General features: G+C 40.6%; 1 protein-coding gene across 1 annotated transcript; it reads right to left on the bottom strand.

Annotated features, from left to right (window-relative positions):
• Positions 1-2,214: 2,214 nt before the first annotated feature.
• Positions 2,215-27,000, bottom strand: LOC133065322 (forkhead box protein P4-like). Its single transcript, XM_061156118.1, is given in 5 exon segments — positions 2,215-3,510; positions 3,512-3,693; positions 7,176-7,285; positions 20,943-21,081; positions 26,988-27,000. Coding segments are annotated over 5 exon segments (1,641 nt in total). The 3' UTR covers positions 2,215-2,313.
• Positions 27,001-27,301: the final 301 nt, after the last annotated feature.

Here is a 27,301-nt window from a genome sequence, read left to right as displayed (position 1 = left end):
AAAAGACAGATTCGGAAGTCTTAAAAGTTAAAAAGGCATATATTTATTATGTCATGTGCCATGTGTTCTGCTAAGCATGCACAAGTCTGCATTCTATGATGCCTTTTAGGTCAGAGACAGGAGACTTGGTGATTTTAAAAGACAAATGAGTTTTCACATCGATTTAGCAAATAAACTATAGTATGTGTATGTGTATACTTATATATATATATATACATATATATATATATTTTTTAAGTATAACACCAACTGAATCCTTTTTAAGTAAACAAAGATCAGCAAGATTCTGATTTAACTGATAATATAAAAGTAGAAGGAACAGGGATTATCTAAGGAAACAAGTCTTTCAGGACTGGAGTATTATGGGGTGGATGGTTGTGTCCTCTCCAAATATCTATGTTGAAACCCCAACTCCAATGCAAAGATAAGTTGGAGATTGAGCTTTGGAGAGCTAACTAGGTTTCTATGAGCTCATAAGGGTAAGGTCCTCATGATGAGATCACAAGATCAGCCAGAAAACTCACTTGATTTCTCTCTCTCTCCATCTCTATTTCTTTCTTTCTCTCTCTCTTTCTCTGCCATGAGAGGACACAGCAAGAAGGCAACCATATGCAAGCCAAGTAGAAGGCTCTCCCAGAATCAAAACTTACTAAAGCACTCTGATCTTGGACTTCCCACCTCCAGAACTGTAAGATATAAATGTCTGTTCTTTAAGACAAAATATTCTGTGATATTTTGCTGTGGCAGCTGGAGCTGACTAAGATATTGAGTTTCCTGTGTCAGCCATCAGGTCAACATGGAAACATCCAGGGCAGGCAGAGTGACAGACATGGAGATCATTTACTTTTCCAGAGGGGATATATGGAATCTAATCTTTGAAAACTTCTGTTGGCTTCATCAGCCAATGCAATTCCTCTTGAATATAACTAAGCTCATTTTAAAGTGACTGTCTTCTAGCCACCAAACAAAAATGCTAATACAGACTAAAAAGAAAAAGACAAATCTGGACATCCTTTCTAGATTGAAAGATATACTTTTAAGATTTGCTTGCTTTAATCCTATTAAGTAACTTGAGAAAATGTTCATATTATCAATCCTGAAAAAGTTTAATTTGTATATGCACAGTACTTACCTCTCCCAAAGTGTTTTTATGTCTGTAAAAGAAATACCTATAGATATCAACTTTCTCCCCTTTCCCTGCAAACTTGCTGACTATGAATCTTCCTTAATTCTTTCATTCTTTTTGCAATAAAAGTGCCCTTTCATCTATTGCAGTTAACTTTCTTCTTGCTTCCTCGACCCATGTTCCCAATTTCAATCATCTTTCTATCTCTTTCCTCTTTACCCTACTGATTCTATTTAGCCTTTAAACATGATCACATCTTTCCTGCCCCTCTACTGGGCATATACCCTGAGAAAACCCACGGGCCTTTCCCTGGGCCAAGGTTCAGCTGCTTTCCTGCAGCCCTGGCACCACCCGGCCCGACTCCAGCTTCAAGGGTGGCTCGGCTCCACCTCCACGAGTCCACCGGGCACAGGCCTCTTCCTGTGCTTCCTGGCATGGGGGGCAGCGGCCAGCAAACAGGGATGCAGGCCTGGTTCAGCCTGGAGCCGGCCGCCCTGCTTCCACGGGCCTGCCCCCAATCCAGGTTCTCCCACCACTAGCTGTGGCTTCTGAACAGGCAGAGCTGAGGGGGCTGGTTTCTCCTGGGGCTGCTCTGAGATTTAGCTGCCCTGTCCCAGGCCAGAGCAGGGGAAGGAGTCGGGCTGGAGTTATTTCTTCACAGTACGGACAAGATGGTGGAAGGGAGCACAGATGGAGGAAGTGGGGGCCTCTGGCCAGACCATGCGGCCAGAGCCAGGGGTGCGGTGCCCTGGGTTTGAGAGGGTGGCTTAGCCCCGCCTGCGGCTCTCCAAGGCGCTGAGGAGCCCTGTAGGGGCCAGCTGGTGGGGGAGGAGGGCCCTGCTGCTGCTGGTGGTTGGGGGCGGGGGGCGTGGAATTCAGATGTTGGCGGGGGGGGGGGGGGGGGGGGGGGGGTCTGAGGAGGGGTCTGGGCCCTCCGTGTCCTCTGCCGGTCCCAGACCAGGGATTCTGTGTCCCCTCGGGGTGGGGGGAGGACCGTCCCTGCCCCCGAGTGTCGTAGGTCAGTCAGGTCACCTTGGGAGTTGCTGGCCCAGCCCCACCCCACCCCCCCCCCCCATCTGAGTCCTGGAAGTGCCTTGAGGTTGGGCGGGGTGTGGAGTGGGGGTAAGTGGGGCCTGGGTTCCCGGAGGGTGGGGTCTCACCCCTGCCCCGCCCGCCCCTGGAGGCCCTTAGGACAGTTCTTCTCCCGGCAGCTCCTCCTCCAGGTCCCTGTCTTCTGGAGGCCCCGCGGTGCTGGGGTTGAGGGGCCCCAGGGGGGGTCCGGGCCGCCTGTCTTCCTCGGCCTCAGCCGGCTCCTCTTTGACCTGTACCTGGTGGCTGTACTGGGGTGGGGAGAGGCGAGGCGGGCTGCTGCTGCCGTTGCTGGGCAGCGGCTCCACGGGGGCACCCGCGTCGTCGTGGCCGAGGGGCAGGAGGCTGCTAGCGGAGCCAGGGTTCAGCATGCCGGGGCTGCTGAGGAGGGGGAAGCTGCTCTCGGCCAGGGCAGCCTGGTAGCTGGCGTTAAGTGCTCCGTAACTGAGGCCCGAAATCATGTTCTTCACCAAGGTGGGGCTCCCCGTCATCTTTGGCGGTCTCCGTTTCTGGTACTCCCGCTCGTCCACAGTCCACACGGCACCCTTGACGTTCTCCACGCGCACGAAGCACTTGTGCAGGCTGAGGTTGTGTCGCACCGCATTCTTCCAGGTGGCTGTGTTCCTCCGGAAATAGGCGAACATCCTGGTGAACCAGTTATAGATCTCATTCAGGGTCAGCTGCCTGTCTGGGGTTTCCAGGATGGCCTGGCGGACCAGGGAGGCGTAGGTGAAGGGCGGCCGGACGTCGGCGTTCTTGTAGAACTCATGGTTCTGGGCCAGCTCTGAGGAGATGGGGGAGCAGAACTTGTCGCTGCTCCTCCGCCGGGCAGGGCCCCCGCTGTGCAGCGAGGCTGAGCCCAGGCCGGGGGGCCTCAGCGGGGTGACGGGGGCGGCGGCCGAGGTGGGGGGGTGCGCGAGGCCGTCTGGGAACGAGCCGGCCGCGGAGACTGGCACTGGCTGGCTGAAGGGCTTGGGTTCCGAGGGCCGCATGTGCAGATGGGTCATCACGGCCTGCAGTCGCTCGCTCTCCTTGGCGAGCTGGCTCTCCAGCTGCTGCGCCACCTGCATCTGCACACGGCACTGGGCCGTGCTCCGGTCCAGGGCGTGCTCCGTGTGGAGGTGTTTGATAAACTGGCCCAGGTCTTCACACAGGGTCTCACAGCCTGGCCACTTGCACTCTCCAGGTCCGTACAGGGCGTGGGAGCCAGGCGTCTCCTCGTGGGAGGAGCTGTCTCTCCGAGGTGTGAGCACAGTGGGCTGTCCGCTGGGCGGGGTGTGGTGGGGGGGGGGGGGGTGAGACTTTGGGGGGGGCGGCGAACGAGGTAGCGGTGGTGGCCGAGCCGGTGAGGTCCAGCCCCTCCTGCTTCACGCTGTCCTCGGCGGGCTGCCCGGGGGCACCCTCGCCCTTCCACAGCTGGGGCAGGTCCATGGGGCACACAGCTGCTTGTGGGAGGGTCTGCAGGGGCCCCGGGGCCCCTGGTGTTTATTGTAGCAAGGTTTACATTTACAATAGCCAGGACATGGAAGCAACCTATATGTCCATCGACAGAGAAATGTATAAAAAAGATGTGGTATACATATATACAATGGAATACTACTTAGTCATTAAAAGAAACTAAGCTGAGTCAGTTGTAGTGATATAGATGAACCTAGAGCCTATCATATGGAGTGAATTAAGAAAGAGAAAAATAAATATTGCATATTAATGCATATATATGGAATCTAAAAAATGGTGCTGATGAACCTGTTTTCAGGGTAGGAATAAAGGTGCAGGTGTAGAGAATGGATTGGTGGACACAGAGGGAAAGTGGGGGGCAAACTGAGAGAGTAGCAGTGACGTATATACACTACTGTGTGTAAAATACATAGCTAGTGGGAAGTTGCTGGATAGCACAGGGAGCTCAACCCAGTGCTCTGCGATGACCTAGAGGGGTGGAATGGAGAGGGGGAGGGAGACTCAGAGGCAGAGGAGATATATATATATATATATATATATACATGTAGCTGACTCAGATTGTTGTACAGCAGAAACTAATGACATTGTATAGCAATTATATTCCAATTTAAAAAAATCAAAACAAAACATCCCCCCAAATAACAGGTCATCCCTGGCCACGTGTCTTCTCTCTAGTTTCTACTCAAATCACTATTTTCTTCCATTCTTGCCATAGTCGTTAACATTGTCTCAACTGTCAAAAACAGCCATGTTACTTTCTTTGATGTTTCCACAACATTTCTTTGATGTTTCCACTACATAATTCTTCACTCATTGAGTTTTCTTCGAAAATCTTTTCTCCCTTGTTTTTTCTCCCAGGTATACCTGTCATCCAAATTCCTTCCTAATGCCTCAGTCACACCTTCCTGGTTGTTTTCATCACTCTCTCCCAAAATGCAATGATTAAGACTGCTAACTCTCACATCAGATCACTTGATTTTGAGTCCAATTCTACCACTCACCAGCTCCATGACCTTGGGCAAGCTGTCTCTCTGAGGTTTTGTTTTGTCCTCTGTAAAGCAAGTGTAATAGCAATAACTGTCTTATAGGATGTGATTGAAATTAAATACAATAATCCATGTAAATCTCTCTATACAGTGCTTGGTTCATGGTAGGTACTCAGTAAAAGGGAGTTGTCATATATGATTATGCTATAACTTCACACTTAGCCTTCTGCTTTTATCCCTCTCTCTAGCTAATCTCAACAAAACCCAAGCTTCATCATTTCCTAGATGATAATAACTTTTATATCCATGTTTTTTGCTCAGACTTTAAGAACAAGTTCTATAAAACCAATTATGTATTTTTAACTTTTCTTCTCATACAACACATACAAATAACAAACTCTACATTGAGAACATTGAACACACTAGCTTTCCCTCAAAAATCTTCTCTTTCATATATTGCATTCTCATCTACCCCGACTTATGCCAGAGGTCCCAGAGTCAGTCATTACCCAAATCATAAGAATTCCTAGACGTTCTCTAAATATCTCTCAAATCTTTCCCCTTCTCTCCACCCAACTGCCACTGCAATATTTTGTATTACCTCAATAAACCTACCCAGTACTTTCTGTTCTTCCAAATTTTGACTGTTGCCATAGTATTTCTTAAAAGGCAGCTTTTGTTCTATTTCCCTCTGTATTTAAAAAAGTTTGATGATTCAGGATTTGATTAAGAAATGGTCCAATTTCTTGACTTAACACACAAGAGATTAATGAACTTTTTTCCTACTCCTCCAATCATACCCAGTACCACCACCGCAAAAATACTTGATTCCCAATTTTGTACCTTCTCCCATTATTATTGATATGGTCTCTGCCTAGAAACAAATCTCAAACATTCAAAAGTTAGTGCACTCTGTCTCCTCTAGGAATTCTTTAACAGCTTTATTTCTAACACTGAGAGAGCTGAGCTTTCTTTGTGACCTAAAGCCCACTGTGCTTAATGATTATACAGTATTTTAAATTTTCTGACTCTATAAGAAAATCATGTTTGGATTCCTAAAACCTAGCACAAGCTAAGCATGTGAAAGATGTCCAATAAATTGTGTGCCACTTAACAAATCCATGGATCTCACAATTCTCTAGTGGTATATACAGGAAAAGTATTATTTTTGTAAGTGTATATAACAGATTTCAGTTCAGTTCAATCACTCAGTCATGTCCGACTCTGTGACGCCATGAATCGCAGCACTCCAGGCCTCCCTGTCCATCACCAACTCCCAGAGTATACTCAAACTCATGCCCATCAAGTCGGTGATGCCACCCAGCCATCTCATCCTCTGTCATCCCCTTCTCCTCCTGCCCCCAATCCCTCCCAGCATCAGGGTCTTTTCCAATGAGTCAACTCTTCACATCAGGTGGCCAAAGTATTGGAGTTTCAGCTTTAGCATTAGTCCTTCCAATGAACACCCAGGACTGATCTCCTTTAGGATGGACTGGTTGGATCTCCTTGTAGTCCAAGGGATTCTCAAGAGTCTTCTCCAACACCACAGTTCAAAAGCATCAATTTTTTGGTGCTCAGCTTTCTTCACAGTCCAACTCTCACATCCATACATGACCACTGGAAAAACCATAGCCTTGACTAGACGAACCTTTTTTGGCAAAGTAATGTCTCTGCTTTTTAATATGCTATCTAGGTTGGTCATAACTTTCCTTCCAAGGAGTAAACGTCTTTTAATTTCATGGCTGCAATCACCATCTGCAGTGATTTGGGAGCCCAAAAAATTAAGTCTGATACTGTTTCCCCATCTGTTTCCCATGAAGTGATGGGACCAGATCCCATGATCTTAGTTTTCTGAATGGTGAGCTTTAAGCCAACTTTTTCACTCTCCTCTTTCACTTTCATCAAGAGGCTTTTTAGTTCCTCTTCACTTTCTGCCATAAGGGTGGTGTCATCTGCATATGTGAGGTTATTGATATTTCTCCCAGCAATCTTGATTCCAGCTTGTGCTTCCTCCAGCCCAGCGTTTCTCATGATGTACTCTGCATATAAGTTAAACAAGCAGGGTGACAATATACAGCCTTGACGTACTCCTTTTCCTATTTGGAACCAGCCTGTTGTTCCATGTCCAGTTCTATCTGTTGCTTTCTGACCTGCATACAGGTTTCTCAAGAGGCAGGTCAGGTGGTCTGGTATCCCATCTCTTTCAGAATTTTCCACAGTTTATTGTGATCCACAGAGTCAAAGGCTTTGGCATGGTCAGTAAAGCATAAATAGATGTTTTTCTGTAGCTCTCTGGCTTTTTCCATGATCCAGCGGATGTTGGCCATTTGATCTCTGGTTCCTCTGCCTTTTCTAAAACCAGCTTGAACATCTGGAAGTTCTTGATTCACGTATTTCTGAAGCCTGGCTTGGAGAATGTTGAGCATTACTTTACTACAAGTGAGATGAGTGCAATTGTGCAGTAGTTTGAGCATTCCTTGGGATTGCCTTTCTTTGGGATTGGAATGAAAACTGACCTTTTCCAGACCTCAGTTCAGAGGTCAGGGGCAGCGGCTGAGAGGAGCAACCCCATGTCCAAGCAGCGGCAGCCGCGTGGGCGCAGGAGGGCCGGGAGGAACTACTCCACCTTCAAGGTCAGGAGGGGCGGCTGTGAGGAGATACCCCTCGTCCAAGGTAAGGAGCAGCGGCTGTGATTTGCTGGAGCAGCTGTGAAGAGATACTCCATGTCCAAGGTAAGAGAAGCCTAAGTAAGATGGTAGGTGTTGCGAGAGGGCATCAGAGGGCAGACACACTGAAACCATAATCAGAGAAAACCAGCCAATCTGATCACAAGACCACAGTCTTGTCTAACTCAATGAAACTAAGCCATGCCATGTGGGGCCACCCAAGGCAGATGGCTCATGGTGGAGCAGTCTGACAGAATGTGGTCCACTGGAGAAGGGAATGGCAAACCACTTCAGTATTCTTGCCTTGAGAACCCCATGAGCAGTATGAAAAGGCAAAATGATAGGATACTGAAAGAGGAACTCCCCAGGTTGGTAGGTGCCCAATAGGCTACTGGAGATCAGTGGAGAAATAACTCCAGAAAGAACGAAGGGATGGAGCCAAAGCAAAAACAATACCCAGTTGTGGATGTGACTGGTGACAGAAGCAAGGTCCGATGCTGTAAAGAAGCAATATTGCATAGGAACCTGGAATGTTAGGTCCATGAATCAAGGCAAATTGGAAGTGATCAAACAGGAGATGGCAAGAGTGAACATCGACATTCTAAGAATCAGAGAACTAAAATGGACTGGAATGGGTGAATTTAACTCAGATGACCATTATATCTACTACTGTGGGCAGGAATCCCTTAGAAGAAATGGAGTAGCCATCACAGTCAACAAAAGAGTCCGAAATGCAGTACTTGAATGCAATCTCTAAAACTACAGAATGATCTCTGTTCATTTCCAAGGCAAACCATTCAATATCATGGTAATCCAAGCCTATGCCCCAACCAGTAACACTGAAGAAGCTGAAGTTGAACAGTTCTATGAAGACCTACAAGACCTTTTAGAACTAACATCCAAAAAAGATATCCTTTTCATTATAGGGGACTGGAATGCAAAAGTAGGAAGTCAAGAAACACCTGGAGTAACAGGCAAATTTGGCCTTGGAGTACAGAATGAAGCAGGGCAAAGGCTAATAGAGTTTTGCCAAGAGAATGCACTGGTCATAGCAAACACCCTCTTCCAACAACACAAGAAAAGACTACACAAGGACATCACCAGATGGTCAACACCAAAATCAGATTCATTTAACAGATTTATTGAGATATATTAAACTGCACATTCTTAAAGTGTACATTTTGATATGTTTTGACATAGGTATAATCGATACCATGGCCAAAATTATGACAATGAATGTATGGATCACCTCTAAAAGTTTCCTTAGGACCCATTTTAAATTGGAGTATAGTTGCTTTACAGTGTTGTTCAGGGCACATATAATTAATCCCATTTTACAGTAAAACATAAGAAGTTAAAGTTGACATCTCAGTCTTGGAATCCAAGAGCTCTGTGACTTAGAAAAAAATAATATTCATTTCTTGGTCTTACTATGAGTGCAACAAAGGTTAGCAGAGGGCTCTGCTCACATTAATCTTTTATTTCTGAGCGACTTTGTCTAATAGCAAGATTTACTTGGTGCCATCCCTTTAGTTGGACATGGAAGGAGACACTTTATCTGTTGGAGAAGATTTAATGATACATGTAATGACCATACATTTGAGTCTAATCAGCCTTTCTTAACCAGAATCTATCTCAATTTTATTTTTTCCTCTTTGATATTGGGAGGATACAGCCTCTTACAACCCTACAATTATTTGAATTTGTGCACTCCATCAGTTGGTTCCTGCTTGTAAATTTGGCCAATTTTTATCTGGATTCACCTTTCTTCAGTTTCCTTGTCAAGTAATTCAATGCACAAACTGCTAACATTTTATTTTCTACCTCTTCTTCTAGAGATAAAAATATGGAAAGTACATTGTTCTCAGTCACTCATTTGTGTCCAACTCATTGTAACCCTGTAGACTATAGCTAATGTGTCCATGAGATTATCATGGCCAGAATATTTAAGTGGGTTGCCATGTCCTATTCCAGGGGTTAAGAACATTAACTCCCTTCCCAGTTATCACAAGAGACAACTCACCATTTGTCTTATCTTTAGTAGCAGTTTTCTGCCAGCCAGCACCCAACCAATAAGCCAATACCACATGTATCTGTCTGGAGAAGAAAATGGAAACTCATTCCAGTTTTCTTACCTGGGAAATCCCCTGGTAGGAGCTGGTGGGCTACCATAGGGTCTTAATGAATCGGACACAACTTAGTGACTGAGTACAGGCACACATACCTGTCAGTGTGGGCTATGTTACACTGTAGTAACAAGCCATCTTAGAACCTTTTAAAATATTAAAAGCCTTTTAAACTATTTTTCATTCATACTACATATTCAGTGTGTGTCTGAGGGATCAATTCTGCTCATCATGGTCACTCAGGGCCTCAAGCAATCTCAAGTTCCATCTTAACACATGGTTCCAAGATCACTACGGCAGGAGTAAGGACATAGTAAATAAACTTTGACATTTAAAGTTTCAAATCATACTTAATTAACCAAACCAAGTCACAAGGCTCTAAGACTGGGAAATACAATCTCACCATATTCCTGTAACAAGGAGAACCAGTACATTTATTGTTGTTGTTGTTTAGTCACTCAGTCATGTCAGACTCTTTTGCAACCCCATGCACTATAGCCCACAAGCTCATCTGTCCATGGGATTTTCAGGGCAAGATTACAGGGTGGAGTGGCATTTCCTTCTCCAGGGGATCTTCCTGACCCAGGGATGGAATTCACATCTCTGTGTCTTCTGCATTGCCAGTGTATTCTTTTACCACTGAGCCACCAGGCAAGCCCAGTGTATTTAGGAACAGTCCTTATTTAATGCCTGCTATAGTCACAGAGTTACAGAGACACTGAGATACTATTAAAAAATAATAGCCCTGACTCCTGGTTTTTCATAACTTCAATTATGTTTTTAAAACTGTAATGATCTTAGAGGAAATGTCTTCAGCTTTTCCCATGGAGCATGATGTTTGCTGTGAGTTTGTCATACAGGGCCTTTAATATGTTTAGGTTGGTTCTCTCTACACTCACTTTCTTGAGAGGTTTTTTTTTTTTTTTTTTCTTTAATCATAAATGGATGCTGAATTTTGTTACATTTTCAACATCTATTGAGATGACCATATGGCTTTTTATTCAGTCTGTTAATGTTTATCACACTGATTAATTTGCAAATATTGAAAAATCCTTGCATCCCTGGGACAAATCCTGCTTGATCATGGTGTATAATACTTTTAATGTATTGTTGAATTTGATTTGTTAGTACATTGTTGAGGATTTCTGCATCTATGTTCATCAGTAATATTGGCCTGTAATTTTCTTTTTTTGTAGTATCTTTGTCTAGTTTTAGTATCAGGGTGATAGTGCCCTCATAAAATGAGTTTGGGAGTGTTTCTTCCTCTATAATTTTTTGGAATAGTTTCAGAAGGATAGGTGTTTGCTCTTCTCTAAATGTTTAATAGAACTTGCCTGTGAAGCCATCTGGTCCTGGATGCTTGTTTGTTGGGAATTTTTAAATCAGTTTCAATTCATTACTTGTGATTGGTCTGTTCATATTTTCTGTTTCTTCCTGGTTCAGTCTTGGAAGGTTATACTTTTCAAAGAATTTATCCATTTTTTTCTAGGTTGCCCATTTTATTGGTATAACATTACTTTATGATCTTTTGTGTTTCCATGATCTCAGTTGGAATTTCTTTTTTCCATTTCTAATTTTATTGATTTGAGCACTCTCCCTTTTTTTCTTGATGAATCTGGCTAACAGTTTATCAAGTTTATCTTTTCAAAGAACTAGATTTTAGTTTCATTGATCTTTGCTCTTATTTTTTTCTTTACTTCATTTATCTCTACTACTTATGGTTTATTTCCTTCTACTAACTTTAAGTTTTGGTTGTTCTTTTTTTCTCTAGTTGCTTTAGGTGTAAGTTTAGATAGCTTATTTGAGATTCTGCTTTCCTGAGATAAGATCACATTGTTATGAACCTCCCTCTTAAAACTGACTTTGCTGCAGCCCATAGGTATTGGCTCATTGTGTATTTTTATACACTAACAACAAATGATCAGAAAGAGAAATTAAATAAACAACCCCACTTACCATCACATCAAAAAGAATAAAATGCCTAGGAATAAAACTACCTAAGGAGACAAAAGACGTGTACTCCAAAAACTGTAAGACATTCATGAAAGAAAATGAAGATGACACAAACAGATGGAGCAATATACCACATTCTTGGATTGAAATAATCAACACCATCAAAATGATGATACTACCCAAGATAATCAACAGATTCAATGCAATCCCTATCATATTACCAATGGCATATTTCACAGAACTAGAACCAAAAAATATTAAAATTTGTATGAAGACACATAAGACCCTAAATAGCCAAAGTAATCATGAGAAAGAAAAACAGATCTGGAGCAATCAGGCTACCTGACTTTAGACTATACTACAAACTTATAGTCATGAAAACAGTATGGTCCTGGCACAAAAACAGAGATATAGATCAAGAGAACAGGAAAGAAAGCCTAGAAATAAACACATGAACCTATGGTCAATTAATTTATGACAAAGGAGGCAAGAATATATGAGGAAAAACAGTCTCTTCAATAAATGGTGCTGGGAAAACTGGACAGCTACTTGTTTTTTGGTTTTTTTTTTCCAGTGGGTTTTGTCATACATTGATATGAATCTTAAAGACATGAAATTAGAATATCATTCAACACAATACACAAAAAAATAAACTCAAAATGGATTAAAGTCCTAAATGTGAGACAGTATACTATAAAACTCTTAAAGGAAAACATAGGCAGAACACTGACATAAATCACAACAGTATATTTCCCCATCTGTCTCTAAAAGTAATGGAAATAAAGATAAACAAATGAAACCTAGTTAAACTTAAAAGCTTTTGTACAGCAAAAGAAACAATAAACACAATGAAAAGACAAATGAAAGAATGGGAGAAAACATTTGCAATTGATGTGACCAACAACAGATTAGTCTCCAAAATTTATAAACAGCTCAGGCAGCTTCAGTTCAGTTCAGTTCAGTTGCTCAGCTGTGCCGAACTCTCTGTGACCCCAGGAACCGCAGCACGCCAGGCCTCCCTGTTCATCAACAACTCTTGGAGTTTACCCAAACTCATGTCCATTGAGTCGGTGATGCCATCCAACAATCTCATCCGCTATCATCCCCTTCTCCTTCTGCCCTCAATTTTTCCCAGCATCAGGGTCTTAACAAGTGAGTAAGCTCTTCGCATCAGTTGGCCACAGTATTGGAGTTTCAGCTTCAACATCAGTCCCACCAATGAACACCCAGGATTGATCTCCCTTATGATGGACTGGTAGGAACTCCTTGCTGTCCAAGGGACTCAAGAGTCTTCTCCAACACCACAGTTCAAAAGCATCAATCCTTCAGCACTCAGCTCTCTTCATAGTCCAACTCTCACATCCATACATGACTACAGAAAAACCATAGTCTTAACTAGGCAGAACTTTGTTGACAAAGTAATGTCTCTGCTTTTTAATATGCTATCTAGGTTGGTCACAATTTTCCTTCCAAGGAGTAAGCCTCTTTTCATTTCATGGCTGCAATCACCATCTGCAGTGATTATGGAGCCCAAAAAAATAAAGTCTGACACTGTTTCCTCATGTATTTCCCATGAAGAGATGGTACCAGATCCCATGATCTTAGTTTTCTGAATGGTGAGCTTTAAGCCAACTTTTTCACTCTCCTCTTTCACTTTCATCAAGAGGCTTTTTAGCTCCTCTTCACTTTCTGCAATAAGGGTGGTGTCATCTGCATATGTGAGGTTATTGATATTTCTCCCAGCAATCTTGATTCCAGCTTGTGCTTCTTCCAGTCCAGCGTTTCTCATGATGTACTCTGCATATAAGTTAAATAAGCAGGGTGACAATATACAGCTTTGACGTACTTCTTTTCCTATTTTGAACCAGTCTGTTGTTCCATGTCCAGTTCTAACTGTTGCTTCCTGACCTGCATACAGGTTTCTCAAGAAGCAGCTCAGGTGGTCTGGTATTCCCATCTCTTTCAGAATTTTCCACAGTTTATTGTGATCCACACAGTCAAAGGCTTTGGCATAGCCAATAAAATAGAAATAGATGTTTTTCTGGAACTCTCTTGCTTTTTCAATGATCCAGCGGATGTTGGCAATTAGATCTCTGGTTCCTCTGCCTTTTCTAAATCCAGCTTGAACATCTCGACGTTCATGGTTCATGTATTGCTGAAGCCTCGCTTAGAAAATTTTGAGCATTACTTTACTAGCGTGTGAGATGAGTGCAGTTGTGAGTTAGTTTGAGCATTCTTTGGGATTGCCTTTCTTTGGGATTGGAATGAAAACTGACCTTTTCCAGTCCTGTGACCACTGCTGAGTTTTCCAAATTTTCTGGCTTCTTGAGTGTAGCACTTTCACAGCCTCATGTTTTAGGATTTGAAATAGCTCAACTGGAATTCCATCACCTCCACTAGCTTTGTTCATCATGATGCTTTGTAAGGCCCACTTGACTTCACATTCCAGGATGTCTGGCTCTAGGTGAGTGATCACACCATCATGATTATCTGGTTTGTGAAGATCTTTTTTGTCCATTCTTCTGTGTAGTCTTGCCACCTCTTCTTAATATCTTCTACTTCTGTTAGATCCCTACCATTTCTGTCCTTTATTGAGCCCATCTTTACATGAAATTTTCCCTTGGTGTCTCTAATTTCCTTGAAGAGATCTCTAGTCTTTCCCATTCTATTGTTCTCCTCTATTTCTTTGCACTGAACGCTGAGGAAGGCTTTCTTATCTCTCCTTGCTATTCTTTGGAACTCCACAGTACAATGGGTATATGAACAAAGCTAGGGGAGGTGATGGAATTCCAGTTTAGCTATTTCAAAACCTGAAAGATGATGCTGTGAAAGTGCTGCACTCAATATGCCAGCAAATTTGGAAAACTCAGCAGTGGCCACAGGACTGGAAAAGGTCAGTTTTCATTCGAATCACAAGGAAAGTCAATGCCAAAGAATGCTGAAAATAACACACAATTGCACTCATCTCACATGCTAGTAAAATAATGCTTAAAATTCTCCAAACCAGGCTTCAGCAATACATGAACCGTGAACATTCAGATGTTCAAATTGGTTTTAGAAAAGGCGAAAAACCAGAGACCAAATTGCCAACATCCACTGGATCATCAAAAAAGCAAGAGAGCTATAGAAAAACATCTATTTCTGCTTTATTGACTATGCCAATGCCTTTGCCTGTGTGGATCACAATAAACTGTGGAAAATTCTGAAAGAGATGGGATACCAGACCACCTGACCTGCCTCTTGAGAAACCTGCATGCAGGTCAGGAAGCAACAGTTAGAACTGGACATGGAACAACAGGCTGGTTCCAAATAGGAAAAGGAGTACATCAAGGCTGTATATTGTCACCCTGCTTATTTAACTTATATGCAGAGTACATCATGAGAAACGCTGGGCTGTAAGAAGCACAAGCTGCAGTCAAGATTGCCAGGAGAAATATCAGTAACCTCAGATACGCAGGTGACACCACCCTTGTGGCAGAAAGTGAAGAAGAACTAAAGAGCCTCTTGATGAAAGTGAAAGAGGAGAGTGAAAAAGTTGGCTTAAAGCTCAACATTCAGAAAACTAAGATCATGGGATCTGGTCCCATCACTTCATGGGAAATAGATGAGGAAACAGTGGAAAAAGTGGCTGACTATTTTTCTGGGCTCCAAAATCACTGCAGATGGTGATTGCAGCCATGAAATGAAAAGAGGCTTACTCCTTGGAAGGAAAGTTATGACCAACCTAGATAGCATATTAAAAAGCAGAGACATTACTTTGCCAACAAAGGCCCATCTAGCAAAGTCTATGATTTTTCCAGTTATCACGTATAGATGTGAGAGTTGGACTATAAAGAAAACTGAGTGCTGAAGGATTGATGCTTTTGAACTGTGGTGTTGGAGAAGACTCTTGAGAGTCCCTTGGACTGCAAGGAGATCAAACCCATCAGTCCTAAAGGAAATCAGTCCTGAATATTCATTGGTGGGAACTGATGTTGAAGCTGAAACTCCAATACTTTGGCCACCTGATGCGAAGAGCTGACTCATTTGAGAAAACCCTGATGCTTGGAAAGATTGAGGACAGGAGCAGAAGGGGATGACAGAGGATGAGATGGTTGGATCGCATCACCAACTCAATGGACATGGGTTTGGGTGAACTCCAGGAATTGGTGATGGACAGGGAGGACTGGCATGCAGAGGTTCATGGGATCACAAAGAGTTGGACTCAACTGGGAACTGAACTGAACTGTGGGCTGGAATCCCTTAGAAGAAATGGAGTAGCCATCATAGTCAACAAAAGAGTCTGAAATGCAGTACTTGGATGCAATCTCAAAAATGACAGAATGATCTCTGTTCGTTTCCAAGGCAAACCATTCAATATCATGGTAATCCAAGTCTATGCCTCAACCAGTAATGCTCTGAAGTTGAATGGTTCTATGAAGACCTACAAGGCCCTTTTAGAGCTAACACCCAACAAAGATGTCTTTTTCATTATAGAAGACTGGAATGCAAATGTAGGAAGTCAAGAAACACCTGGAGTAACAGGCAACTATGGCCTTGGAGTACAGAATGAAGCAGGGCAAAAGCTAATAGACTTTTGCCAAAAGAATGCACTGGTCATAGCACACACCCTCTTCCAACAACACAAGAGAAGACTCTACACATGGACATCACCAGATGGCCAACACCAATATCAGATTGATTATATTCTTTGCAGCCAATGATGGGGAAGCTCCGTACAGTCAGCAAAAACAATATCGGGAGCTGACTGTGGCTCAGATCTTGAACTCCTTATTGCCAAATTCAGACTGAAATTGAAGAAAGAGCAGGAAACCATTAGACCATTCAGGTATGACCTAAATCAAACCCCTTATGATTATACAGTGGAAGTGAGAAATAGATTTAAGGGACTAGATCTGATGGACAGACTGCCTGATGAACTATGGATGGAGGTTCATGACACTGTAATGGAGACAGGGATCAAGACCATCCCCAAGAAAAAGAAATGCTAAAAAGCAAAGTGGCTGTCTGAGGAGTCCTTACAAATATCTATGAAAAGAAGAGAAGTGAAAAGCAATGGAGAAAAGGAAAGATATTCCCATTTGAATGCAGAGTTCCAAAGGATAGCAAGGAGAGATAAGGAGGCCTTCCTCAGGCAGCTTAATATCATCACAACAAATAACTCAATCAAAAAATGAGCAGACGATCTAAATGGACATTTCTCCAAAGAAGACATACAGATGACCAAGAGGCACATGAAAAGATGTTCAACATCACTAATAATTAGATAAATGCATATCAAAGATATAATGAGATATCACCTCGTACCAGTAAAAATGGACATCCTCAGAAAATTTAAAAAAAAAAAAAAATCCACAAACAACAAATGCTAGAGAGGGTATAGAGAGAAGGGAATCCTCCTACACTGTTGGTGGGAGTGTAAATTGGTACAGCCACTGTAGCGAACAGTATGGAGGCTCCTTTAAAAACTAAACATAGAGCTAACGTATGACCCCGCAATTCCACTCCTGAGTATATACTGAGAGAAAAACATAGTGTGAAAGGATACAAGCACCCCAAAGTTGATTGCAGCACTATTTACAATAGCCAGGATATGGATGCAACATAGAAATCCATCACAGAGGAAAGGATAAAGAAGATGTGGTACATAAATACAATGGAATATTCCTCAGCCATTAAAAAGAATGAAACAATGTCATTTGCATGACATGAATGGATATAGAGATTGTCATACTGAGTGAAGTAAGTCAGGCAGAGAAAGATAAATATTGTATGATATCACTTATATGTAGAATCTTTTTAAAAAATGATACAAATGTACTTATAAAACAGAAACAGACTTGGAGAACTTATGCTTATCAGGGGGTTGGGGGGGCGGTGGTTTGAGGGATAATTAAGGAGTTTGGGATTGACATGTACTCATTGCTATGTTTAAAATGGGTAACCAACAGTGATCTATTGCACAGAACAGAGAACTCTGCTCAATATTGTATAACAACCTAAATGGAAAGAGAATTTGAAAAACAATAGATACATGTATATGTATAATGGAATCACTTTGCTGTATACTTGAAACTAGCACAGCATTGCTAATCAACTAAACTCCAATGTAAAATAAAGGGTAAATTAAGTAATTAACTGAATAAAATTGTAATGAACTAATCTAAACATGTAACTCAAAAAGTGACAGAAATCTTAAAATAATTTCCATGTAACATTATATGACTCTTTTGCTACTTTCACAACAGGGTCTTAAGCTGAAAGATTCATCATTCCCAACCCGGAACAGACTAAGGTAAAGGAATAGTCTTCAAAGTCTTTTTGTGTGAAAGTGTTTTGAAAAAAACAGTGAAATCAAAAAAAGTGAAATCTTTTATTTATTTATTTATTTTTTGATACTTCCTGTATCGGAACAGATGGTCATACTGTTACTCTTGGTGTCTATATACTGCAACATCTATATCTGCTCACAATGCCTTCCCAGATAGTGTCAATAGATGTCAATGAAAAACAGAGATCACCCAATAAAATATAAATTTAGATAAACAACATTTTTTTACTATTAGTATGTCCCCAATATTGCATGAAATAAATATGCCTCAAATATTACATAGAATGTACACTAAAAAGTATTTGTTGTTTATCTGACATTCAAATATAACTAGGTAGCCTGTATTCTATTAGGCAACCCTGTTCCCAGAACCAAGTCATCAAAGGATCTAACCAAAATTAACTTTATGTAAATCCTTTTGAAGCTATTTTAAAGGTATTTTTCCCCTTGTCAAAGACTAAGCCTTGTTTTTGAGCCCACATAGACCAAATTTCCAAATTTAAACAGAAACATTTGGCCAATGTAAATTGTCAAGAGCCATGGAAAACACCTGCTCTTTCAAGCATCTTTTGGCAGGATGCACTAACTATTCCAAAATATAATTTAGGAATTGAATTACTTTCATCATTTTAGTACACTGACAAAACTAGCCTCTGGGTAAAGTACATTGGAAATGAGTTTGGGGGTATGGGTGGGCACATTGACCATGAAGTCCTTGAGAAGCAATTCTCATGACAATAAGGCTCAGAGGATTTGCTGTCTTTCAATGGAAATCATGCAAATCATTGAAAAGGAAGACCTAGTTAGCAATACTAGTTGAAGAGCTAGCAACAAGAGGATTAGCTTAAAAATTAATTGAAGTACAAAAAGGAAAATGGTCAGATAGCAGAGCAGTGTAAAAAAATCCATAGTTTTCCTCTATATTACCTATAACCAACGAGAAGACATAACAGAAAAAAAATGCCACTTACCATAGCAACTACTAGGAAGTACTTAGATAAGAATAAGACTATACAAATACATGCAAGATTTTCATTTCTAAAAAACCTCTAAAATATATTTTCTAGATGTTAAAAAAGACGAATAAATACAGTGATATACCATTATAATTAAAATTAAAATGTCAGCTGTCTCCAAACAATATGGCAATTTCAATGCTATCCATATGGAGTCAACAAGTGGACTTTTCACCAAACCTGATCAACTGATTCTCAATTTCATGGCGAAAACTAAATACATGATAATATGCAAGACAATTTTGGAGAAGAAAAATAAAGGGTAAATGCCTACCTGATATCACAAACTATAATGACTAAGAATGTAAACTAGAAAGGAACCAAGAACCCAAACAAAACAAAGAATGTATGTGAATATAGAGTATTACATGGTGTCACTTAAATCAATGGGTAAAAGACTATTCAAAAAAGATGAACTATTGGAACAATTGGCCATTCATATTTTTAAGTAAAATTTTTCACACAAAAAAGTCAAGAAAAATGAAAAAAATCTCAATATAAACAGCAGATTAAATAGCTATGCTTAAAAATCTAAGCATCAATGTATATGAAGTTGAGATAGGGATAATCTTTTTAAACAAGACATGAAAAGCCAAAAGACATTTTAAAATTTTGATGAATTTTATAAGACCAAATTTTAAATTTTCCAGGAGACAAAAGACCCTATAAACCAAAAAATAGGGAGAAAATATTTACAATGGATGTAACAAAGAATTGCTAACTGTGTCAGCTCCTTCATAGTACTTAGCCTCTCAGTGCCATAATTTTCTAATATGTAAAATGAAAATAATAAAAGTAAACTACCTTGAAGTATTGTTGCAATTAAATGAGGTTATATATAAATTTAGAATAGTGTCTGGCAAATACTAAGTAAATATATATATACATATACACAAAACTGTATGTGCTGCCTGCTAAGTTGTTTCAGCCATGTCTGATTCTTTGCAACCCTATGGACTGGAGCCCACCAGGCTCCTCTGTCCATGGGATTCTACAGACAAGAATACTGGAGTGGGTTGCCATGCCCTCCTCCAGGGAATTTTCCTGCCCCAGTGATCAAACCCACAACTCTTATATCTCCTGCATTGGCAGGCGGATTCTCTACTGCTAGTGCCACCTGGGAAGCCCATATAGAGAACTACATTAGTCAAAAAGAAAAAGACAAAAAAACAAAGGCTTGAACACAAAATATTCACCTAAAGGAAATACAAATGAATAATTACATGACAAGATTAGCCATATAAAAAGGTTAATTGTATGAAAAGATTAATATGAAACAATAGATGAAAAAGTAGTCAACTTCATTAATAAGCAGGGTAATATAAAAAACAGTGGGAGACCATCTGTCAATCACAAGAATGGCCAAATTAAAAAATGATAATGTTAAAAACTGAGGTGAGAGTATAGGGAAATTCTAATAATAGTAATGCAAGGGTAGCCCCTTTGGAGAGCCAGATCAATGTACTTATTTAAATTTAAAGGCACACATAGATGACAAAGTGATCCCAATTCTCATTATCTCATTATCTACACTCAGAGTAAACTGTGTAATTTAAGAGACCCAGTGCAGATTGCAAACACAAACCCGAGGGCAGGGAAGGGCCACAGAGGACAGATGACTCTGAAAATTGCAAGACGTGTTCGATTCCTAGACCTGAAAGGTGAGGAGCCTCTGCTGAGCGACCCCTGCGGAGCTGCCCCACAGGTACTGTGGCCCTGTGGGACCAGCAGCCAAGGTCAGCCCACCCCACATCCGTGACCAGGCCATTGGTGACCAGGGAGTGGTGGACAATGGTAAAGCACAACCCCCTTTCTCCCCTACCAATCCCACTACACACACAGACACAAGCTCACAGAAACACACACACGGCCCAGTCACTGCCCCGAGTGGCACACCCCAAGGATCACCAGGTCATGGGCTAGGCAATGCTGGAGTAGCTAGGGATCCAGAGGGCATAGAGTGGAGACAGCAAACCTGTTATCGGAGGAGGTGGGACTCCTTGAGCTAAAAACCATCACACATGCTGCACTGTCCAGTTGAATTTGACTTGGAAAACAGATTCAAAGATAAGATCACTATTAATTTCAAGAGAGGAAACACAGAGCCTTAAGCCAAAAGTGGGGCCCTTCTGAGTGAGGGCTCCTGGGAAACTGGTGCAGAGCATTGCTGCTCAGTTATTTCTCCCCTCACGGAACAACCACGAACAGAAGACATCCATTCTGGCCTTTGAGTTCTTTGAGCAACTGTCCTGGAGCAGAGGCCTCCAGAGGACAAGGCCTAACCCCCACACCTGCACACAGCTCCCCAAATGGCTTTTTACACCCTCGTCCTAAAAAGAGGAAAGAAGACCTTAACATTACAATCACCTAACATTTGAACAAAAATTCCAAAGGGAAGACACAGATAAAGATCTAAAAAGAAAAAAAAAATGATGCCAGAGGGGAAAAAGTAATTTGGGGGAATGAAACATTTAAAAACCTCTAACTCCTATCTTCAGAAATCCCAAGGTTTTTCCATAGGAAAATAAGAGATCATTTAAAAAGGAAGAGTCAAAGAAAAAACAGAAATAGTTACATGCTGAAAGTATATCAACTTTAAAAAACCAAAGGACAATTTGGAAATAAAATCAAATATACCAAGAAGGAGAATAAAAAGAAGAGAATTTAAAAATATAAATGAAGAATTAATCTGCATGACCCAAGCATCAGACATTTCATTCTAATAGGAATTCTAGAAAGAGATAGAGATAATGAAAGAGAGAAATTATGTAATAAACAGTACAGTTAAGTTTCCATGAGTGAAAGACATCAGATTCCAAAGTAAAAGACCTACTTTAAAAGAAGAAGACCCACAGTCAGGGAAATAGCTAGAAGGTTTTACAATGCTAAGAATACAGATGTTGAAAGCTTTCAGATGGGGAAAAAAAAAACAAGGTCACGGACACAGGAATAATCAATTGATCACCTTCGGACTGCTCACAACAATATTATATGCCTTCATTATCGTAAGGAGCATAATTTCAAGGCGTAAACCTTGAAACTTTAATCCTTATTCAACCAAGTTATCAATCAAGTTTTAAGGGAGAAAAAATACTTTCATCATGCACAAAAATTTACCCCTCAGATGCCTTCTCCTAGTAAGTTACTTGAGAAAACCCTAAATCAAAAAAGACCTGGAAATAAGAAATGAGATGAACATTCTAGAGAAGCAGTGAGGATAAAAGCTGGAAACAGGCCCAGAGAATAGTCTGAATGGGAACAATTGAATGATGGCCCTGAGAAGATCTCTGGAAAGGAAGAGTCCATAGTTTACCGAAAGGAGTTTTTGAAAATAATATGATAAAGGCAAATATAATGTGAGTAAATAAAATTCCATCAAAACAAAAAATGAAAACTATATACTGAAAAATCATAGATACCATATATTCTTTGTGTATGTCTTAACTACACAGTTACAAGAATGTAAATGCCATTTGTTGATTTTCAACTTTTAGATTCCACTTAACAAAGCACATAATCCCAGGTAACACTCTAAAGGGTATTGACTATAAAATAAATTGGAAGGGTGAAAAGGAAAGAGAATCAGAAAGAAAAGGTAGCATCAATTATATAAAATTAGAATCCATATATTTATATATGATTGATAAGAAATAAACATTTAAATATTTTAACTATAATATAGTTGCAAAGAGAACCAATAGAGAAACTACCTACACTGTTAGGGTCATATTGGAGGAAAATGAGAAGGGAAGTAGCAACTATATATGTAAGGGGGATCATAGTTCATCAAGGAGGAAGTCACTATACTGTCTGCAATCAAAGTTCATTAATAATGATACAGACATAGATTATTTTGAGACCTGGATATAATACCAACAGGCACATACTCAGACTGGTTGCCCATGAGAAGTGGGGCTGGTGGCCATGAAGCAGAAATTGTTGCATCTTAACATGAGCCTTTCTTGTACTTTTTTATTTTTCAATCAGGGGCATTTATTGCTTTGATACAAATATATAATGAGGAAAAAAATGAAATAAGGGGAAATATTGAAGTAGATTTGTTATGTATCATCAAAGACATCTCTAAGACATATGGTTGAATGATAAATGCATTTTAGAGAAAGGTGCATAAAGAATGATCTCATTTATTTTGGAAACCAAAAAACAATTCAACGAAAAATCCACAGTACAACACTGTAAAACTTGTATGAATATATATAGACAAATGTACTTAAAATGCATTAGAAATCATTTGGAAGTATCCACACCAAACCGATGTCAAGTGTTACCTCTCAGAAAGGAATAGAAACCTGGGGATGGTCAGAAATATTATAATATTTTATAAAGAAAATAAGTTCATGTGTTATCTAGTAATTTAAAGTAAATGTTAAAAGTAATAGCAGTAGATCATGACCTATTAATTGATAAGTGCTGATTAGTATGTGAGGTTTGGATAGCTTTGGTCCAATTTCCTTTTTAATTTCTACAGTATTACAATTTGGCTTGTAAACAAATACAACTTATTAATACTGAAAACACTTTCTTATCTTAAAAAATCAATAGCTCCTTCGATAGCTCTTGCTATATCTTTGAATAATTAGAGTCACCCTCTCTGATAATGTGTGTGCTGCTTAGGGAGGCATGCACATTTTGCTCTGCTTTAATTTGTTTATCTATTAAACTTGGTTTAATTTTAATTATCCAGCAACCATTAGCATGCACTTTTATGCAGAGAGGAAAGGCAAGCTTAAATCTGTACTCTCTGAGCATCACTGTTTATTACATTTACCAGTGGGTAAAATAAAATTAAAACTTTAGCAGGAATTTAAAGATGCAAATAAAAACATTCAACATCCCTTTGTGGTAGGGCTGTCAATAGAGGTGAATACCATGAGCATTTCAGAAGCTCAAATAAGAGGGGCAAAATATTCTAAAGTCATTCATGCATGAAAGTGAAGCAGGTGGTTGCCTTTATGGCTACCTTTTCCTGGACGTCCCAACATGACATCCATTTCAAATATTCCACCTTGTTGTCTCTATGGAGCATTAAAGAACTCATAAAAATTCCAGCATCATGGGATGCAAAACACATCACATTTAGTAACCATACTGCCTGAACCACTGGTGCAAGAGATAGTTTGCCATAGTCTAAGCACTAGATATGATGCACCTGGGTCTGGAGATGAGTTATCTGCTAAGGTACCAAGAGTCTCAGCAGCTATATGAAGGCAGCAGGGTGAATTCACATCACACATTACAGATACCAAGTTTTAGGGAAAAAGCCAAACACCCAGAATAATGGTTCCAGGAATTTGATCATGGAAGGCAAAAAGAAAAACAGAAAGGCAGGAGTTCAGCCATTCCATCCTACTGGCCTCCCCGCTACCTGGCATCTAGAAGAACAGTTTGGGGACAGTGAATATGACAGCCTGAGATTTCTAGCTTCACTTGGTTGTGAATGTGGGTGATCACATCTCTCCCTCCCAGTCTCTCCCAAAACTCCTATGAAGCATAATAAAGTAAGGCTAACTTGCAACTAGTATTAATAGATAAATAAATCCCGAAGATCTGATGCACAGTACAGGGATTAGAGTTAATATTGCATGACAATCATCACACTTACCAAGAGATTAGATCTTACTGATCCCCACCACAATGAGAAATGATAAATATGCGACATGATTAGAGGGGATAGTTAATACTACAATGGTAGTCACATTGCAATATATAGATGTATTGAATCAACATGTTGTACAACTTAAACTTACACAATGTTTTATGTTGAATATATTTCCATTTAAAAAATGTAAAGCCAAGGTATATTTTAAAAAAGAAAGTAAGCTATGAAATGGCCCTTTGCTGATTTTTTGTCCCATTGGTTTCTTTTTAAAAATTTTATTGGACTATAGTTGCTTTACAATGTTGTGTTAGTTTCAGGTATAGAACAAAGTGAATCAGTTATACATATACTTATATCCATTCTTTTTCCTTTTAGATTCTTCTCCCATATAGGCCATTACAGATTATTGAGTAGAAGTCCTTGTGCAATACAGCAGGTTCTTACTAGTTACCTATTTTATACATGTGTGTTTGCTCAGCATACACCAGAGCATGTGTATGCTCTGTAACGTTCAACTCTTTGTCATCCCATGGACTACATAGTTCACCTTGCTCCTCTGTCAATGGAATTTTCCAGTCGACAATATTGGAGTGGGTTGCCATTTCCTACTCTGTGTCTCCTGCATTGGCAGGTGGATTTTTTACCATTTGAAACACCTGGGAAGCCCCATTTTATACACAGTAGTATATATATGTCAATCCCAATCTCTTAATTTATCCCTCCTCCACCCCCTATCCACTAGCCATAAAAAAAGAATAAAATAATGCCATTTGCAGCAATGTAGATGGACCTAGAGATGGTCACACTGTGTGAAGTATAAGTCAGAGAGAAATACAAAATATATATCATTTATATGTGGAATCTTAAAAAAGGGGTACAAATGAACAGGTGTCCCATTGGACTTTGATTTCAAGCTTTCACAGTCCCTTTAGGCTCCTTATTCCACCTGTTCCCCCTGAGGTCTCAGGAAATGCACAGCAGCTGCCTCCCCCTCCTCCCCACCTCTAGGAAGCCTCTGTTACACAAACCTATTTGCATCTGCTTGCTTCCTCCTGTGTTGTGAGCTTAGTTGCTTTAGACTTGTCTGACTCTTTGCAAACCTATGGATTGTAGCCCGCCTGGCTCCTCTGCCCATGGAATTCTCGAGGCAAGAATACTGGAGTGGGTTGCCATGCTGTCCTCCAGGGGATCTTCCCAACCCTCCTATGTCTCCATTCATAGATGAGAAACCACTACCTGAGCAAAGCCAACCTATCACTTGTGCTCTGGATTTTCTTTCCCACTGACCTCCTCAGGAATGTGAAAGTCAAAGTTACTCAGTCATGTCTGACTCTTTGTGACCCCATGGACAATTATAGCCCACCAGGCTCCCCTGTTCATGGAATTCTCCTAGGAAGAATATGAGTGGGTTGCCATTCCCTTCTCCAGGGGATCTTCCCAACCCAGGGACTGAATCACGGTCTCCTGCATTGCAGGCAGATTCTTTTCCATCTGAGCCATCAACCTGTGTTCAGGAATGTATACCAACAATTACCTAACTTCTCCATTGTCCTGAGGGGAGACTTGCCCCCACTAAACCTGCTCCATCAGTTTTAGCTCTCCTAGTTCTGAATCATGGTCTCTAAAGTTTTGCTAAATGCCCCTTCATGCTTCTGAGCCATGTGACTGCCTCTGACCCATGCTGTGTTCCCTGTTACACCTCCCATAGCCACTGCGTGTCTAACTCTATCTTAATCATTAAGATACTGAAAGGCATTATTGATTCTAGAAAGCCAGCTTTGACACCCTCCCAGTTTAAGTTAAATATGTCTTCTCTCTACTCTCACAGTGTCCAATGTTTATAATTCAATTATTGGTCAGTTTCCGCATGTCTGTGAGCTTCTTGGGAGTAGTGACCATGGGATAACACTTTTGTAGAATAGGCAGTCAATAAACATTTGCCAAATGAACAAATGAAGCGTTTTTCACCTATTGTCGCATGTTTCCTGTTTTAAAGCAACCAAATTGAGAGTTTCTTTCTCCAGTATACTTCCTAACACAGTGCCTAGCAATAAAGAAGCTGAAGGGCAAAGAATAAAACCTACCTGCAGAGCACATCCTGTCCAAAGAAATAAGAGCCTCCTATCTGCTCTTCTGTAAGAAATACACTGTGAAAAAAGAATTCCATATATCCTGAATCATCCAAGATATTCTCTCACAATAGAAAACCTTTCATTGCTCAATAATATTTTTCCTCTAGAAGAAGAGAATTTTTTTCTCCTGTTTCACATTGTAAAACATTAATTTCTCCCACAAAACTCTAAGAAAATATTTCCTTTCTTTTCTAAATTTTCTCTGAGATGGAAAAGAGAATTTTTTTCAATCCACATAGGTATTAGTCATTAAACAAAATATTCCTAAATCAGAAGGATATGAAACCAAACATTTCTTTGAAAACAGGACTTTATAAAATGTATGCTGAAATTTACATCCAATAAAAACTGATTTACAAACACAGGACCATTAATTAATTCAACATCATAATCTAATAATCAGCAAGGCTAAAGGAGAAAGTTGTATATGTTCCCAAATTCAACTGTAATAAATGTGGTATTGTTCTTTCAGACAACACAGTACCTTGGAGAACCATCACCTCATAACTCTTGGTGCAAGACAGGGGGCACCTCCCACCACAAAAGCTAGGTATTTCTTTCCCAGCCTGTCTTGGTGCCAGATGCAGGCTGTGACCAAGCTCTGTCGATCAGATGAGATGAGCTCCTCTTTGAATCAGCCCAGTAAAGCAAACACCACATATATCCTTCCTAGTGAAAGTGGTGGCAGCTCCAAGCAGCTTCTGGACATGGCTAGGGGAGCTGGTGTGGAGCTTCTGGTGGTAGTATTTAGTGTTCAGAGTTGGAAGCATCGTCTGGATAAGCCACAGCATCACTGCC

The sequence above is a fragment of the Dama dama genome, chromosome 11, assembly GCF_033118175.1.
Source record: "Dama dama isolate Ldn47 chromosome 11, ASM3311817v1, whole genome shotgun sequence".
Classification (NCBI taxonomy): Eukaryota; Metazoa; Chordata; class Mammalia; order Artiodactyla; family Cervidae; genus Dama; species Dama dama.
Note: the sequence above shows the minus strand (reverse complement) of the source record. Positions and strands in the feature narration are given on the sequence as shown.